This window comes from Bos javanicus, chromosome 24, assembly GCF_032452875.1.
Source record: "Bos javanicus breed banteng chromosome 24, ARS-OSU_banteng_1.0, whole genome shotgun sequence".
NCBI lineage: Eukaryota > Metazoa > Chordata > Mammalia > Artiodactyla > Bovidae > Bos > Bos javanicus.
In genome coordinates, this window is record NC_083891.1 from 24,729,884 (window position 1) to 24,747,276 (window position 17,393).

Genomic DNA, 17,393 nt, shown 5'->3' on the forward strand with positions numbered 1-17,393 from the left:
CCTCAGCGACCCCATGGACTGCAGCCTTCCAGGCTCCTCCGTCGATGGGATTTTCCAGGCAAGAGTACTGGAGTGGGGTGCCATTGCCTTCTCTGACATCAACTACTCTCTCTCGATTGGTCCCAATCTTCTCCCTCGCCCCACGCCCTGCATCCACAAATCTCTCTATGCCTGTGTCTCTGTTTCTGCCCTGAAATTAGATTCCTCAGTACCATTTTTCTAGATTTCATATATATGTATTGATATACGATATTTGTTTTTCTCTTTCTAGCTTATTTCACTCTGTATTTCAAAGTTCTCGTTGGCTCCTCATCTTTGTCCTTGGGCACTGTGTCTTACCCACACTGTATACTACACAGATCTGTTTGGTATACAAGGGATTCACAATCATTTTTGGAGAGTTGTTTTATCCTGTGAAATGAATTAATAAGCAAGTTCTGAGAATTTCACCTCCTTAATAAATATCTTATATCTGTTCCCTTATTTATATTTCTAGACTCCACTGTCCCATTTCAACCTTTGAACACCTATGACTAGCTTCTTCTGCTGCCTATGAGTCCTCTACTTCTTTCTTATATACTCTTTCTATAACGTTCTCTTCAAAAATTCAAACCTGATGAAAATTCTGTGCTCAAGATCTCACAGTACCTCCCATGATTGACACCATAGGTCACTTACTACAGGTCCTTTATGATCAAGTTCAACTTCCTTCACAGTACAGACAAATCTCTCCATGATCTGAACCCTACCCAACTCTCCAGCCTCATCTCAGCTACTCCATCCCTCAAATCTCATGATACAGCAAAATTACCCTGATTTTTAAAATTGTTATTTGTTTGGTTGCACTGGGTCTTAGTTATGGCACGTGGGATTTTTTATTTTCATTGCAGCATGCAGAATCTTTTAACTGCAGCATGCGGGATCTAGCTCCTCAACTGGGAATCAATAGCGGGCCCCCTGAATTGGGAGTGTGCCCTCTTAGCCACTGGCCCACCAGGAAAGTCCTTAAATTGCACCAATTTTAATTTTTGCCATACAATATGCTGCTTCTCACCTCCAGGCTATAACTCACATGACTCCTTTTCCCTAGGGTTCACTTCCTAGTCTCTCCATCTGTCCTGTCTTGACTTGGCTAATTCATCCTGTTGCTTGTTTCTCTAATTGGTCATCTCCTTGAAGAAGTTTGTGAGGTTCTTAACCAATTCCTTGCTGAGTAAGTCTCAAAATAACACTATGCATCTCTAAGCCCTACCACGGTGGATTGTAATTACCTTTATTTCCTGTGTTTCTGTCTCTCATACTAGATTAAGACACTTGGGAGCAAGAACTCATCTTTGCAGCCCTATTGGCTTGAATGGTGCCTGGCATATAAGTACTCAACAAATATTTGTTGAATGGTGACTAGATAGATAGAAGAGTGAGAGATGAGCTATGAACATTTACATAGGAATTTAATTAGTGTACATTTAAAATTTTAATGAATGGAAAAATAGATTATAGTATGGTGCTCTTTTGAAAGGGTATTATTAATACCATAACAAAGATATCAACAATAGGATAGATTTGGCTCTAGTATGAGAGCCAGAAACACAGATAAAAAAAGAAAAAATATTCTTTTTTTTTCTTCTAAACTCCTGGTAAATTAGTCATGTAGTAGATACATTGGAACATAGTCAATACTTCCAAATTGACATATTTAACCTTTTGACATGGTAAATACAAAGCCTTTATAATATCAGCGTACAAAAAAAGCAAAGTTTATATTAATATTACATATGTTTGTCCTTCTTTTCTTTCGTCTTCCCCCTCTTTCTCTTCTTCCTCTTCTTCTTTTATACTGAATTCATTTCCATTTATATCAATTCAAAAATGTACTCTAAGAGCAGGAGTCCAACATTTTGGGCATTCATTGAGGTTCAGTGCATCCCTGGAGGATAATCCCTGGTAAGATGGTCTGGTGGGCAGGGAAGCTGGAACTTATTAAGGCACATAACTCAGAGATTCCCAAGAAAAAGGAAGGTCATTTCAGCATGTCCAGGGTTAGTGAGTTTTGTACATAGGGGGCAGGGGACTACTGTCCAGGGCCAGCATGGGAGAGTCAAAAATATTGTTAAGAAACTGTATTAGGGCGCTCCAGAGAAACAAAACTGTGTGTGTGTGTGTGTGTGTGTGTGCGTGTGTGTGTGTGTGTAAGTATATGTATGCATATATGTGTACATATACATGTCAAGACATATAAGGAATTCAGAAGCTTTGGGATGTGCTGTCTGTAAGCTGGAGACCTAGGAAAGCCAAAGATGTAGTTCCAGTCCAAGTCCAAAGTTCTGAGAACAGGACATGTGTTCTCAGGTGTTAGTCCCATGGTGAGGGCAGGAGAGGACCCATGTCCCCACTCAAGCTGTCAGGCAGAGAGAGGGAATTCTCCTTTCCCTCCATTCTGTGTTCTAGTCATGCTTCTCAGTCGATGCGATGATACCCTCCCACAGTGGGGAGAGCAATCTGTTTTGTTCAGTCTACAGCTTTAAATGATAACTCATCACCCTCATAGACACCAAAATTGTTTAACCAAATACTAGGGCACTGCATGGCCCAATTAAGTTAACATGTAAAATTAACCACAGAATAAAATTATTCACAGAAATAAAGCCCTTTTTTTGTTAAAAAAAAATCTTTTATGATATCACTTATATGTGGAATCTAAAAAAAAGGAGCAGGTACAAATAAACTTACAAAGCAGAAGTACAGTCACAGATGTAGAAACAAACTTATAGTTGCCAGAGGACAAGGTGGGGAGGGATAAGTTGGGAGATTGGGATTGACATATACACACTACTATATATAAAATAGATAACTAATAAGGATCTGCTGTATAGCACAGGGAAGGGAACTCTACTCAATACTCTTTACATGAGAAAATAATTTTAAAAAAGAGTGGATATATGTATGTGCATAACTGATTCATTTCACTGTACACCTGAAACTAACACAACACTGTAAATCAACTCTACTCCAATAAAAACTAAAAAGAAAGTCTCTCAATGTTGAAAAAAATATGTGACACATGACATTTCCAAGTCACATTTTGGAATACATATCAACATGGTAAAATGAGTACCATGATAAAGGTAGACTACAAAATTATATTACAGGTTGATCCAAATTAAATAGAGACAAATATATATAAGTAAAAGAATATACACCAAATATGAACAGTGATAAATTGTCGTTATGCAGTTACTAAGTCCTGTTCGACTCTTTGTGACCCCATGGACTGCAGTATACCAGACTCCTCTGTCCCTCACTACCTCCCAGAGTTTGCTCAAATTCATGTCCATTGAGTTGGTGATGCCATCCAGCCATCTCATCTTCTGCCACCCCCTTCTCCTTCTGCATTCAGTCTTCCCTAGCATCAGGGTCTTTTCCAATGAGTTGGGTCTTCACATCAGGTGGCCAAAGTATTAGAGCTTCAGCCTCAGCATCAGTCCTTTCAATGAATATTTAGGGTTGATTTACTTTAGGATTGACTGGCTTGATCTCCTTGCAGTTGAAGGGACTCTCAAGAGTCTTCTCCAGCACCACAATTTGAAAGCATCCATTCTTCAGTGCTAAGCCTTCTTTATGGTCCAACTGTCACATCCGTACATGACTACTGGGAAAACCATAGGTTTAACTATATAGACCTTTGTCAGCAAAGTGATGTCTTTGTTTTCTAATACACTGTCTAGGTTTGTCATATCTTTTCTTCCAAGGAGCAATTGAATTGTAGGTTACACTGTTTCTTAACTGTATGTTCTATATTTTAAAAATTTTATGAAATAGACATATAAATACCACTTTAGAGAATTTTAAATTTGTCTCTGAGGTGGGAGAAAGGCATAAAGTCTTTAAGAAGTGAATTTGGGAGTGAGTAGAGTATTTACTCAGAGAAGGCGATGGCACCCCACTCCAGTACTCTTTCCTGGAAAATCCCATGGGACGGGGGAGCCTGGTAGGCTGCCGTCTATGGGGTCGCACAGAGTCAGACACAACTGAGCGACTTCACTTTCACTTTTCACTTTCATGCATTAGAGAAGGAAATGGCAACCCACTCCAGTGTTCTTGCCTGGAGAATCCCAGGGACGGGGGAGCCTGGTAGGCTGCCGTCTATGGGGTCGCACAGAGTCGGACAGGACTGAAGCGACTTAGCAGCAGCAGCAGCAGAGTATTTACTGGAGAAGTTGTGCATGATCTCAATTCTAAGTAAACGAAGGTGACACTCCAGCCTCCATAAGCAGGAACCTGAGTGTGAGAGCAGTCAGGGAAGAAAGAGGCATGCAGTTTGGACCAGGGGGTCAGGGGTCCAGGACAGGTGTGCCACATAAGCATATTCTCCCTGTCTTTTTCTTTTCACTGCTTACTTCAGAGAAGGGGAGAAACATATCTGATGGCCTCTCTGTAGAGGATTTGTCAGCAGGGAGCTAAAATCTCATTATCTTTCAAGGGAGAGGCTTAAATGTGGAACTGCCTCTGACACTAAAACTCCTTTGAAGCTTCAAATCACTGGAACACCAACAACAAACTTGCCTATATCCTGTGAAGATTTCTGCACTAAGAAATATTTATTAATAATTATTATTTGGGCACCAATATAAATGAAATGTTGTCTGCCTGTGCTTTGTTGCATTAAATATATTTACTAAGAAAAATATAAATTATGTTATGAAACATACACTTTTCTATGTGGAAAGAATCTGAGCTTATCTGTTAATACTACACAAGTGTTATAGTCAACTAAGCCATTTCTTTAACCAATATGTTAAATGTATGACTGCTGCTACTGATAAGTCGCTTCAGTCGTGTCCAACTCTGTGTGACTCCATAGACGGCAGCCCACCAGGCTCCTCCGTCCCTGGGATTCTCTAGGCAAGAACACTGGAGTGGGTTGCGATTTTCTTCTCCAATGCATGCATGCATGCATGCTAAGTCACTTCAAAAATGTATGACTAAAAACTATTAATACATGAAAATTAGTAATTAGTGATTAGTTAGTAATTGTGTTTTATTTTAGAAAAGTTCTTCTTGAAACTGTAGAACTATAGAGCTAAACTATGAATCACTTAACCACTCCTTTGGAAAGCCTTGCATGTAATTTACAAAGAACACAGGAGCCAGGACCATCGTGAATCACCAGCACCTTCTCAGACTGACATCTTGTGTTTGCTTGGGAGGAAAAATACTATCTATAAAGAGCTTGCTTCTTCACAAACCCAAACCCATAACCTATAGAGTTACACCTACACATACACACACACACACACACACACACACACACACGATGATGATTTTGGTAAATTCAATAATTATATTGTCATTTGCTTTTTATATTTGTTATAATTCTCAAATTTTATAACCTCCTACAACTTTAGCCATAATGTTCCCTGCTTTGCTAAACTGTAAATACTTAAAGCACAAAAAAGGGCTTCCTTGGTGGCTCGGTGGTAAAGAATCACCTGCCAAAGCAGGAGATGTGGGTTCGATCTCTGGGTTGGGAAGATCCCCTGAAGAAGGAAATGCAACCCACTCCAGTATTCTTGCCTGAAAAATCACATGGACAGGGCAGCATGGCAGGCTATAGTCCACGGGGTTGCAAAGAGTTAGACATGACTAAACAACAACAATGCACAAAAGAATTATTTAAAAGGGTGGTTTTAACACTCAGGCTTGTGTTATGAACTGTAAAATAAAATCCGTGGATCATGAATACTGCTAAAAATTAAACAGTAAAGAACAGATTAAAAGATCAGGATTCAGTATGCATTAGAAGCACACAAAAAAGTAATATTTTGGAAAACTTTTGTTTTGATAATGCATGTATGTGTATACTGGTTTGCAATGTGATACATATTTTTATGTATTTTACAATGGGAATACGTTGTGTATGTTTTCGAAAAGCAAGCATGCCCCACAAAATCCAGTTTGCAACTTGGAATATTTCTCCTTGATATGGATATTTTCCTTTAATATTCCTATATTGACACTGTACTACAGATGTTAGTCAATGATCTACTTAAGAAAGGCACGCTCTGTATCAAAAGCAGGAAAGGAAGAGATGACAAAGTAAAATTCTGAATATATTTTTAAATCCTTCCTGAAAGTACCCATATGGGATATGCTTCTTTATGGTACTTTGCTTTTCCATTTATGCATTCTCTTGATAGACAGATAGGATAAGAAGTTTGATTGATTTACCTGCATGTAGAGAACTTACTATGTGCCAGCTGCGGATGATGCAAATGTAGTAAAACAAGCTCTTCTGAGGGTGAAATCCTGGCAAAGGAAACTACAGACAAGGTAACAAACAGTAAACTAATAACACACTAACAATTTTAATATGTTGTAACTGATGGGTCCAGAGGCACATTTCCAGTGCAGTGACAAAATTGCAGAACTTGATTTCAATAAATAAAATTTAAATTTTCAGATGAGTAAGAAGAACTGGGGGCCAATCTAATAGTAACCATTGTTGTTATGGAATTAGAGCCTTAAAAATCTTAAAAATGTCTAGACCCGATGAATATCAATCATTCATAATCCAGATGTGGTATCCTACTTAATAATAAGGAGGAGGAAATGGCAACCCAAGAACTCTAGTATTCTCGCCTGGAAAGTTCCACGGACAGAGGAGCCTGGTGGGCTATCATCCATGGGGTCTCAAAAAAGTTGGACATGACTTAGTGACTGAGCGTGCACACACTAAATAACACAGAGTAAGGACGATTCGGTTCAATCCAACACAAAATGAGCACTTTCCATGTTCCAGGCATGGTAGCAAGACCTGGAGAAACAAAGGTGAATAAAAGACACTTTCAGTGACCATGGGTAATAATGGTCTAGTAGGAAAGTCAAACATAAAATCAGATAGTAAAGTACAGAGCAATTAGCACAATTAAAAGGGCAGTATTGCCAGGTATGATAGTGACAAGGGAAAGAGAGGGTCAGCTCTTGGAAGGAAACAGAATTTCATGGAAAAGAGAGGAAGAAAAGCATTCCAAGCCAAGAGGACCGCCTCTTCAAGGGCATGTATTGGGTTGGCCAATAAGTTTGTTTGGGTTTTCCCATAAGTTGTAATGGAAAAACCCGATGAAACGTTTTGGCCAACCCAGTATTAGCATGGCACATTTGGGCATCTACAAGAAAGCACTAGTACTATCTGCTACTACCACCAGATTGTAAGGTGTCAGCAGGTAGTCAGTCAAGATGAGGCTGGAGAGGACAGCCATTCACATAAAGGAGATTATGTGAGATTATGTAAAAGAAGAACATTTTATACAGACAAAGGGCTTTACACTTTATTCCACTGACACTGAGGATAAAGACACTGTACAAGGTTTTAAGCACGGAGTGACTTAACTTAGGCAACAGCATGGACTGTAGTTGACAGGGAAAAGGGCTTAGAGACCTAGAAAACCACCAGGGCTATGAACTTTAATATCACAGTTGACTGCTAGCCAATTATTATGTGACCCAGGACATTCTGATATGAAGAAAACCAACATGTAATGTTTTTATCTCGCAAAGCCGATAATGCACAGAATTAACGAATTACGAACGTATAAAATGAAGTTTCACAGTTAGGAAGTCATGAAGCGTCCCCCATAGGAGTCATATAGTATCATATGCCTGATGCACTTCTGAGCTTATCAGCATATAAAGAGTCGTCACAGCCACTGCCTGGATTGGCTGGGTGACAGGACTGGCTTACTGTGGAATTAACCCCACAGACTCTAGCTTTAGGGACGGAGGTTCCACAGGTGGGAGCAGGCACCTGGGTTTTCCATTTGAGGACTGATGCTCTCTACTACTTGCCAGATATAACTGTTCTTCCAAAATCGAATCACTTCCTCACAGCTCCATTTGCCTCTTCCATTCTTCTCTAAACTGTGCCCCTTCAAAACCAGTACTTCAGGACTTCCCTGGTGGTCCAGTGGTTAAGACTCTGAGCGCCCAATGCAGGGGGCCTGGCCTCACTCCCTAGTCAGGGAACTAGGTCCCACATGCAGAAACCAAAGATCCTGCATGCCGCAACTAAGCTCCTGTATGCAGCAGTGAAGACCCCAAGTGCAGCAACCAAGACTTGGCACAGCCAAATGAATAAATAAATATAAATACGTTTTTAAAAAGTAGTCAGAAAGTTTTTTTTTTTAAAGGAAACAAAAGAAAAAACCCCAATACTTCTTTTAGCCCTTCCTATGTGTCAGTGAAGTGAAAACCGCTCAGTCGTGTTTGACTCTTTGTGACCCCATGGACTATACAGTCCATGGAATTCTCCAGGCCAGAATACTGGAGTGGGTAGTCCCACTTCAGTATTCCCTTCTCCAGAGGATCTTCCCCACCCAGGGACTGAACTTGGGTCTCCCGCATTGCAGGCGGATTCTTTACCATCTGAGCCACCAGGGAAGCCCAAGAATACTGGAGTGGGTAGTCTAATCCCTTCTCCAGTGGATCTTCCTGATCCAGGAATCCAACTGGGGTATCCTGCTTTGCAGGCAGATTCTTTACCAGCTGAGCCACCAGGGAAGCCCTCCTATGTGTCAGGCCCTATTCTAAATGCTCAATATATATTAAAGGATTACATTTTCATATCAACCCTATGAGATGAGAACTATTATGTTTATCTTAGTCTATTTGGGCTGTTATTACAGACTATCATAGACTAGGGGGTTTATAAACAACGGAAATTTATTTCTTACAATTCTGGAGGCTGGAAAGTCCAAGATCAAGGCGTTTGTAGATTCTGAGTCTGGTGAGAACCATTCTTTCTTTTTAAAAATTTTAAAGTTTATTAATTTTTTAAATTGAAGGATAATTGCTTAGGGCCCGTTTTCTTGTTCATGATCTAATCATCTCCCCAAATCACCACCTGGGGATTAGGTTTCAACATAAGAATTTGGGGAGAACACAAACATTCAGTCTATAGCAATCATCCCCATTTTTTCAGAAGAGGAAACAGCTCCTGAATAGAAGCAGAGTCACTAATCAAAGCCATGCCATCTGGCATTGGAGTCAATATTTTTAATCACCATAAAACGCTCCCTTCCACAAACCTCAATTTAAAACGTATTTGGCAGGAATGAGGGACCAGTACATTGAATTTTGCTTTACAGAAAAATTTTCTTGGGTGTTTCTTTTTTGTAAACTGTAAAATCTTGTAAGTTTTGCCCCTGTTCCCAGTTGTTACACTTTCATGTGAATGGTTTGCACTGGCCCAACAATCTTAAGACAACATACCTCCTCATATCGTGTTTGGAAGTGCAGTTCAGTCAGACTGAAAGAGTACTCTTCTCAGTTGATTTTTTCCCCCTACAGTTTAATCAAAACTCTCTTTGTCTTACAAATAAAATCTTTCTGAAACAGTTCTGCCATGACTAGAGATTATATAAGATTTTGGAGCTCATTAAAATTTCTTTCCTTTAATACTCAAGGTTGAAATGAAAACTTTTCTGCAAGGTCAGCAATAAGAGCAAATCTAATGTAAGTTCTCTATTGATTAAAAAAAAAAGTTGATTGCATTAATCTTTTTACTTTTTATCTTGCCTTTAGGTCATAAGTTACCAGTGCTTTCATGGGAAAGAACTACTTCTACTGTTCCCTGAAGCTTTTAAAGAGGATGTAATAGTAGAAGAAAATTATTAAAAAAAAAAAAAATCAATCTACCATTTAAGGTTTAAGGATCTACTAACTGCCTGAAGGACCCCTGACCCTATCCATTCTTATATGTTTCTTGTATCATTTTTGGAGTCTGAGCTTAATTTTCAAAAATGATTAATTACTTAAATAGAAAAAAATAGCTGGCATTTGATTGCTTTTCAGTTCAGTTCAGTTCAGTCGCTCAGTCATGTCCGACTCTTTGCAACCCCATGGACTGCAGCACGCCAGACCTCCCTGTCATCACCAACTCCCAGAGTTTACTCAAACTCATGTCCATTGAGTCAGTGATGCCATCCAACCATCTCATCCTCTGTCATCCCCTTCTCCTCCCACCTTCAATCTTTCCCAGCATCAGGGTCTTTTCAAATGAGTCAGCTCTTTGCATCAGGTGGCCAAAGTATTGGAGTTTCAGCTTCAACATCAGTCCTTCCAATGAATATTCAGGACTGATTTCCTTTAGGATGGACTGGTTGGATCTCCTTGCAGTCCAAGGGACTCTCAAGAGTCTTCTCCAACACCATAGTTCAAAAGCATCAATTCTTCGGCACTTGGCTTCCTTTATAGTCTAACTCTCACATCCATACATGACTACTGGAAAATTGGTTCCTTTTAATTTTTAAAAATTCTTCTTTCTGTGAGCAAAACTTTGAGCTTTATGGACCTCTGATTCCGAGTGAAAATGTTAGTCTCTCAGTTGTTCACCTCTTCACCACCCCCTGGACTATAACCCGTCAGGCTCCTCTATTTGTGGAATTCTCCAAGCAAGAATACTGGAGTGGGTTGCCATTTTCTTCTCCAAGGAAGATTCCGACCCAGCGATCTGAACAGTGATCACCTGCACTGGAGGCAGATTCTTTTCCTTCGAAGTCACCAGGGATTTGGAGTAAAACAAACTAAAAACTCCTCCCCCCGCCTTTTTTTCCAAGACTTTTCCGAAAACTTCACATCAGTGACACAAAGCTGAAAACTTTCAGCAGAAGATTTTGTGAATATCATTGTCAGTGCTTCCAAGGGGGAGGACAGGGAAAGTGTGAGAAGCATCTCCAGGGTTTTTCTGTAATTGCTGCTGCTACCGCTGCTAAGTCGCTTCAGTCGTGTCCGACTCTGTGCGACCCCATAGACGGACGGCAGCCCACCAGGCTCCCCGTCTCTGGGATTCTCCAGGCAAGAACACTGGAGTGGGTTGCCATTTCCTTCTCCAATGAGTGAAAGTGAAAAGTGAAAGTGAAGTCGATCAGTCATGTCCGACTCTTAGCGACCCCATGGACTGCAGCCTACCAGGCTCCTCCATCCATGGGATTTTCCAGGCAAGAGTACTGGAGTGGGGTGCCATTGCCTTCTCCTCTGTAATTGCTATGGAGAGGTTTATTCATTGGCACAGACCTAAGCCAGCCATCTGAAAGGCAGTGGTTGTTTTCAAGTCCCCCTGGGCAGGTGAAGCAGGTGTTTGTTTTGTCTTCATGCATTGTACACTGAATACGTATTGAAAAATATAAAGAACTGATCTATGTAACCCTTTCACCTGGCCACCACTCGCCTCTGCTGGTGTGTGTGCTGTGTGCTAAGTCGCTTCAGTGGTGTCCCACTCTTTGCAACCTATGGACTGTAGCCCGCCAGGCTCCTCTGCCCATGAGATTCTCCAGGCCAGAATACTGGAGTGAGTTGCCATTTTTTTCTCCAAGGATCTTCCCAACCCAGGGATCGAACCCACGTCTCTTATGTCTCCTGCATTAGCAGGCAGGTTCTTTACCACTAGTGCCACCTGGGAAGCCATTATTTTGCTGGTGTAAAATAATCTTAAAAAAAAAAAAAAGTAGCAATTAAAAGTTAGGATGTGCTTAAAGAAACAGGAATCTTACAGCCACCTCTGAGCTCTGTCTGCAGGGAGTAGGCCACAGTCAATATTGGGGAAAACAGAGTGTTTATCACAGAAAGTGGACTGTGGGCTTGAATCCAGGCATATCCATCTACAAGCGCACAATCTTGCCAATTTACCAAATGTCTTGGTACGTATATCTAGAAAACGAGGATTATTCCAACCCTGGGAGAGAAATGAGTGAGAAAAGCATGTGACAACAGCTGGTTCCCGTCACCTCCCAGTAAATTGGCGTGTCTGTGGCTGTTGGTCTCAATCTCCGCTGTCTCCAGCAGCTTGTCTGTACAATGAAGGTGCCAACCTGACAGTCATCTTCCCTTATGTGGGTACTGATAATTCGTTACCTTTCTGTTTCTCGGTGATTAGGCCTTTTTCATTACGCCTTGTAGCCAGAGTCTGGTGTAAAATAATCTTAAAACTTGAGTCTAGACTCAAGGGGGTAACTTCCGGCTGCGTTTCTGGAGAGTTTTAGGGCTGTCGGGGCGGGGTGGCGGGAGGCATGCCAGGGGATGGATGCTTTTCCCAGCGGTGGCACTCTCAAGAGATGGGCACCACACAGATCTCTTGCGCCTATAACAGCAACTCCAGCGCCACGGTGGGGGTGGACCGGAGAGGGAGTTACATCTGCAAGACGAGTGAGATTCCCGAGCTCGCTGTGTTCCTCCGGGGCGCCCTCCGGGCAGGCCCCGGGAAAGCGAAGGAATGCGGGCGCGCGGCGGCGCCGGGCGAGGCTGCAAGGCGCCGGAGCGGTCGGACGGGGGAGCGAGAGCTAAAGCTTGCGGAGCGCGCCCAGACGCCCGCTGGATCCGGGAGCCGCCGCCTAGCCGAGCCCGCCCGGCTGCGGGGGGCGGGGGAGGCCGAGCGGGAGGCGGGGCGGAGCGGGCGGCGCCGGGGAGGCGGAGGCGGGGTCTCTCCGAGCTGCGCAGGCGTTGCTCGCACCTTGTTGATTAGTCAGTGCTGGGAGCGCTGCTATGGCGTTTCTCAGACCCGCGGCTCCTCCTCACACGCTCCAGGCGGAGGGAAGGAGGGGTGAGAGGAGGAGGAGGCGAGCGGGCGGCCGCCGCAGCTGCAGACCCGGGGCCAGAGGAGGAGGCGGAGCGGCAGCCGCTGCAGCCACCCCGGCCGCCGCGGGGCTGCTGCGAGTCCTCTCCGGGCTTGAGGGCACGCGGGGCGCCCCAGCCATGCCCCGCAGCGGCAGCTGAGCCGGCCGCGGGCCCCCTCCGTCCCTCCCTCGCTCCCGGCTGCCGCAGCCGCCGCCGCGCCCCCGGGCTGCCCGCGGCCGGAGTGCCGGGCGCCCCTCGCGCGTCCCAGCTCCGCGAGCGCGAGCAGCGGCGGCCGCCGAGGCGCGGGGTGGTGCCGGCGGCGGGAGCGCGGGGCCGGAGGAGGCGGGGAAGATGGACCCGGCGCCCTCGCTGGGCTGCAGCCTCAAGGATGTGAAGTGGAGCTCGGTGGCCGTTCCGCTCGACCTGCTGGTCAGCACTTACCGACTGCCCCAGATTGCGCGGCTGGACAGCGGTGAGTCCCCGCCCGCGAGCCGCAGTCTTGGCTGGGCTGTGCGCGCCTGTGCCGGGGAGGGTGGGACCCGGTGGGGAGTGGGCTGCCCGCCCCCCCGGCGTTGGACTTGGCCCGAGCGGCTGCCGCAGCCCTGGCGCGTCGCTCTCAACTCCCCCCAGCAGCAGCTAGAGATGTGAAAATCAGAGCCCTTGCAGGATAATTAAAAAGGACGCCAAAAAAAAAAAAAAAAAAAATCAACATTAGGGAAACCTCTGCAGATAGTAATCTTGGAGGCGAGCTGTCCCTCCCTACCCGCCTGCAAGAATTACTCAACCTGAGAAACCCTGAAGAGTTAGCTTAGGTAACTTTCTCACAAAATAATTGTGCTTTGGGTGGCATCTTTATTTTGGCAACTCTCCCCCTCCCCTCCCCAAGAAGGAGCAGATTTTAGGGGGAAAGGTCCTGGGTGACCAATGAAAGATCACATTTCTCAGAGACCTTTTATTACAGCTTGTCTGTTTTGTTTAAGTCAACTGAAAGTAATTTAGAGCTGTGTAGCAAATGTTTTTAGTAGAGGTGATGGTATGCTTAAGGTTAATTATTAGCTTAGTGCATTTCCAGCCTGGAAAAAAAACTGAAGTCCCGAAAACCTGTATTGACCTGGAACCTGAGCTCAAAACTAAGACATGCTCGTGTTTCCTGAAATTGACAACCAGAGACTAACCCCACGTCTCCCAGCTGTTTGTTCTGCAGGTTGACATCTGCAAACAGGTAGATAGATGTGCATACTGTTAAGATACTTTTCGGTTTGAGAGCTGTGACAGACAAGGTGGCAGTTTAGGTGTGTTTTGCCTTTTGTGTTTTCGTAATAACTTCTGTTGATTTTGGCTTCGTGCGGTTTCAGACTGTTTGCAGAAACAAGCTGGCCTCTGCTATGGGGCTGCTTGAAGCACCTGGGCCCAGGCGGGCAGGCAAGTGTATAAAGCTGTGCTCTCGCCAAATCAGCACTGAGCAGAAAGGTGTCATTTCTGCTCAAAGGACTTGGGTTGCTCCTTTTTCTCTGGAGTCCAGGCATGTGTAACATGAGACGTTGTAAGTGTCTAAAGGCATTTTTGTTCCCTTTCTTCTGAGGAGTTAGATTAGACGTTTGAAGTACTGATGTGAAAAATAAAGGCAGGAGAGTTCAGGATCACTGTAAAACAGTCTCCCCGTGCTTACTAGCTTTGTTTAATTGGTGGTGGTAGTCGTGGGCATTGGGAATAAGCTAAGAGTTCGGAAAGTAGTGATGAAGGGCAGGTGAGTTCAGGGACGGTCAGGTGGTATGTTTGAGGCATTTCTGCTTGGAGTGGGAGTGCTTTAAATATGTCTGCAGGTCTGAATCAGAGAGAGAGTGTGTGTATACTCTGAGTTTCATTTATTCTTACATTGTATGCAGTTGTGTATACTGAAAGGTTATAGAATTCCTCACTTTTTCCTATCTCTCATCTCTGCTCACATCACCAAAACTTACTAGCTAGATGGTGAACATGGATGTGTGTGGTGTAAAAGTCACCCAAAAGTTTCATTAAACAAAATTTTAAGAGGCTGAATGTCAGTTGCAGACATAACTTTCAGCTTTACAATCCACTTTCCTCTCCCTGCCATTCATAAAAAGGATCTGAATCAGCAGTGTACTCATCCCACACTTCTTTTTCAAATTAGGACGTGGGTAGCAAGTCTTAACAGTGTGTCCTTTCAAGCTGTGGAATGGATTTTGATCACTGTGTGTAATTCCAATTCTGTATTGTAAAGTTTCTGTTATTACTGCTTGAGGATCACAGTGGCATATACAAATTTGGAATCATAGCCAAATACTGCTTTATACTTTGGTCCTTTCACTTAATCTCATCTTATTTAAAAATAAAATTTTTTTTTAAGCTGCATGCTGTTTCATGGGATGATGGCTGTACCATATTATCGAGTCCCCTGCTGCTGCTAAGTCGCTTTAGTCGTGTCTGACTCTGTGCGACCCCGTGGACGGCAGCCCACCGGGCTCCCCTGTCCCTGGGATTCTCCAGGCAAGAACACTGGAGTGGGTTGCCATTTCCTTCTCCAATGCATGAAAGTGAAAAGTCAAAGTGACACCAAAGCTGCTTCATTTTATGAATTTTAAGTTGTGATGTAATGAATACTCTTATACATAAATCTATTTGTTTGGATTAGGATATATTCCTCCCCTGCTGAATAATCATGTAAATCCTTTTTAAGTCCTTGTTACACATTGCCAAATTGCTTCAGAGACTAAAGGTTATACTCATGCTCAAGGGAGAATCATGGGAGTAGCAGTTTCCCTACAACCTTAAAATAATAAGTATTTTACAAACAACTAGAACCAATAAACTTTGCTAATTTGAAGGGCGGAAAGTGTTAGATTACCAATTAAATTTGGATAGACTTTAAAAGAGTTGGTCATAGATTCCATGTTTATTTTTTTAAATGTGTCACAGCAGTGCGCAGAACACGTTAAGGACATGCTGCCATGCTGTATGTGAAATTTGTGCAGCCCTCATTCCTGTGTATGTCCTTTTGCCAGCTTTAGTGCTGCAGGTACATTTTATACACACACACACATACATACACCCTATACTTAGACATGAAAGGTAGTCATTTTCCAAATCACTTGTTTTCAGAGAGGTTAGAAAGGAATGGAAAAACATGGCAGTAGTTGACATAATGCCAAGAGGAAACTATTGGCTGATTGTAAGCAATCATTTAAAAAAAAAATCAAACATCTAATTTCAGAACTGTTGATTATTGGATGCCTACTATGTGCTGGTCGGTTTCTAAGTGCTTGATATATCTTGTCTCAAAACCTTAGCACTCCATTTTAAGGACTTTGGGAACCTGAGGTTTGGAGAAATTGAGCAACATACCTAGTAAATGATGGATTGTGATTTTTAGCCGACTTTCCAACTCTGAAGACAGACCTTTTATCTTAAACTGTACTACCTCCTTATACTAAACAGGAGTAGATTTAGAGTAGATCTAACGTCTGGTCTAAAGAGCCCCACCGTCTCTCTTGAGAGCTGGAGGACCGGAAAGTCAATATTTTTAGAACAGAGTAGACATCGAATTAAGTGCTGGCCTCATCCATCATATTTAGACGATTTTCTGCTTCCCAAAAGAGTGGCTGAAAAGCGGTAAGGGGCAGAGAAGAAAGTAAAGAATCAGAGAAAGAAGGCAAAAAGTAGAGTCTGAGGGCCAAGGGTATGTAGACATGCCTGTTGAGAGCACTTTAGGACGTTTGCCACATTTAACGTACTAACTGCACAGTAAGAGCTTTCCAGTTCTTTGCCTCCTGCATGTCACTCATGAATTGCCAGACACATTCACTGTTCCACCCCGAGTGGTGAAATTTGTCATCGTTTAAGATAAATACAAAATTAGTGAGTCTTTTTTGCCTGGGAAGTCCCATGGACAGAGGAGCCTGGCGGGCTATAGTCTGTGGGATCACTAGAGTCGGACATGACTTAGCGACTAAACCACCACCACAGTATGGCCTCATGAGTCTTTCTGGAGACTAAAAGAAAAGTAGAGGTTCTCCTTAAGAAAGACATCTCTTCAGCCAGAATCTCACGCCATTCTGCAACGCAGTTAAAATCAGGTATTTAACCTCATCATCAGTCTTGGAAACTGTTGGCTGTAGAACCAGGTTCAACAAATGTCTTTATGACCGAGAGGGTGGAGAGAATAATCCTCACCCATCATCAGCCCGTCCACACTTAGGGCTAGGTAGGTGGGGAAATTTTTCTTTTTTCTCTGTCTCTTCAGTATTTTTTCTTGGAAGGGCTCTGAAGAGCTGTTCTCCAGCCATACTCTTCCAACTTTTTTGCTCTTACAGCGCCTGAAAGATTCTGTAAAAGCCTGTACTCTAAGCACATTTCAAGTTAATTGCTAAAACTTTTCATCTTAAATTTAAATAGTTGTAGAGGATGTTATTTTTCATCATACCATCAACGTTGACTTTTCAAGTTATTGCGTTGTTTAAAAAACTCTAGTAGAATGTATATTTGATTCCCTCATAACTTCTCTTATAGCTCAGTTGGTAAAGAATCTGCCTGTAACACAGGAGACCCTGGTTCGATTCCTGGGTCTGGAAGATCTCCTGCAGAAGGCATAGGCTACCTACTCCAGTGTTCTTGGGCTTCCCTTGTGGCTCAGCTGGTAAAGAAAGTGAAGTCACTCAGTTGTGTTTGACTCTCTGCTACCCAATGGACTGTAGCCTACCAGGCTCCTCCTTCCATAGGATTTTCCAGGCAAGAGTACCAGAGTGGGTTGCCATTTCCTTTTCTAGGGG

At 43.2% G+C, this 17,393-nt stretch overlaps 1 protein-coding gene across 2 annotated transcripts in view; it reads left to right on the top strand.

Annotated features, from left to right (window-relative positions):
* The first annotated feature begins 12,864 nt into the window (after positions 1-12,864).
* The window catches only part of GAREM1 (GRB2 associated regulator of MAPK1 subtype 1), a 236,071-nt gene continuing 231,542 nt past the window's right edge, over positions 12,865-17,393 (top strand). For both annotated transcript variants that reach the window (XM_061399653.1, XM_061399654.1), the window contains exon 1: positions 12,865-13,078. In XM_061399653.1, the coding sequence (XP_061255637.1) occupies positions 12,958-13,078 (121 nt within the window). In that variant the 5' untranslated portion in view covers positions 12,865-12,957. The remainder of the gene's footprint in view (positions 13,079-17,393) is intronic.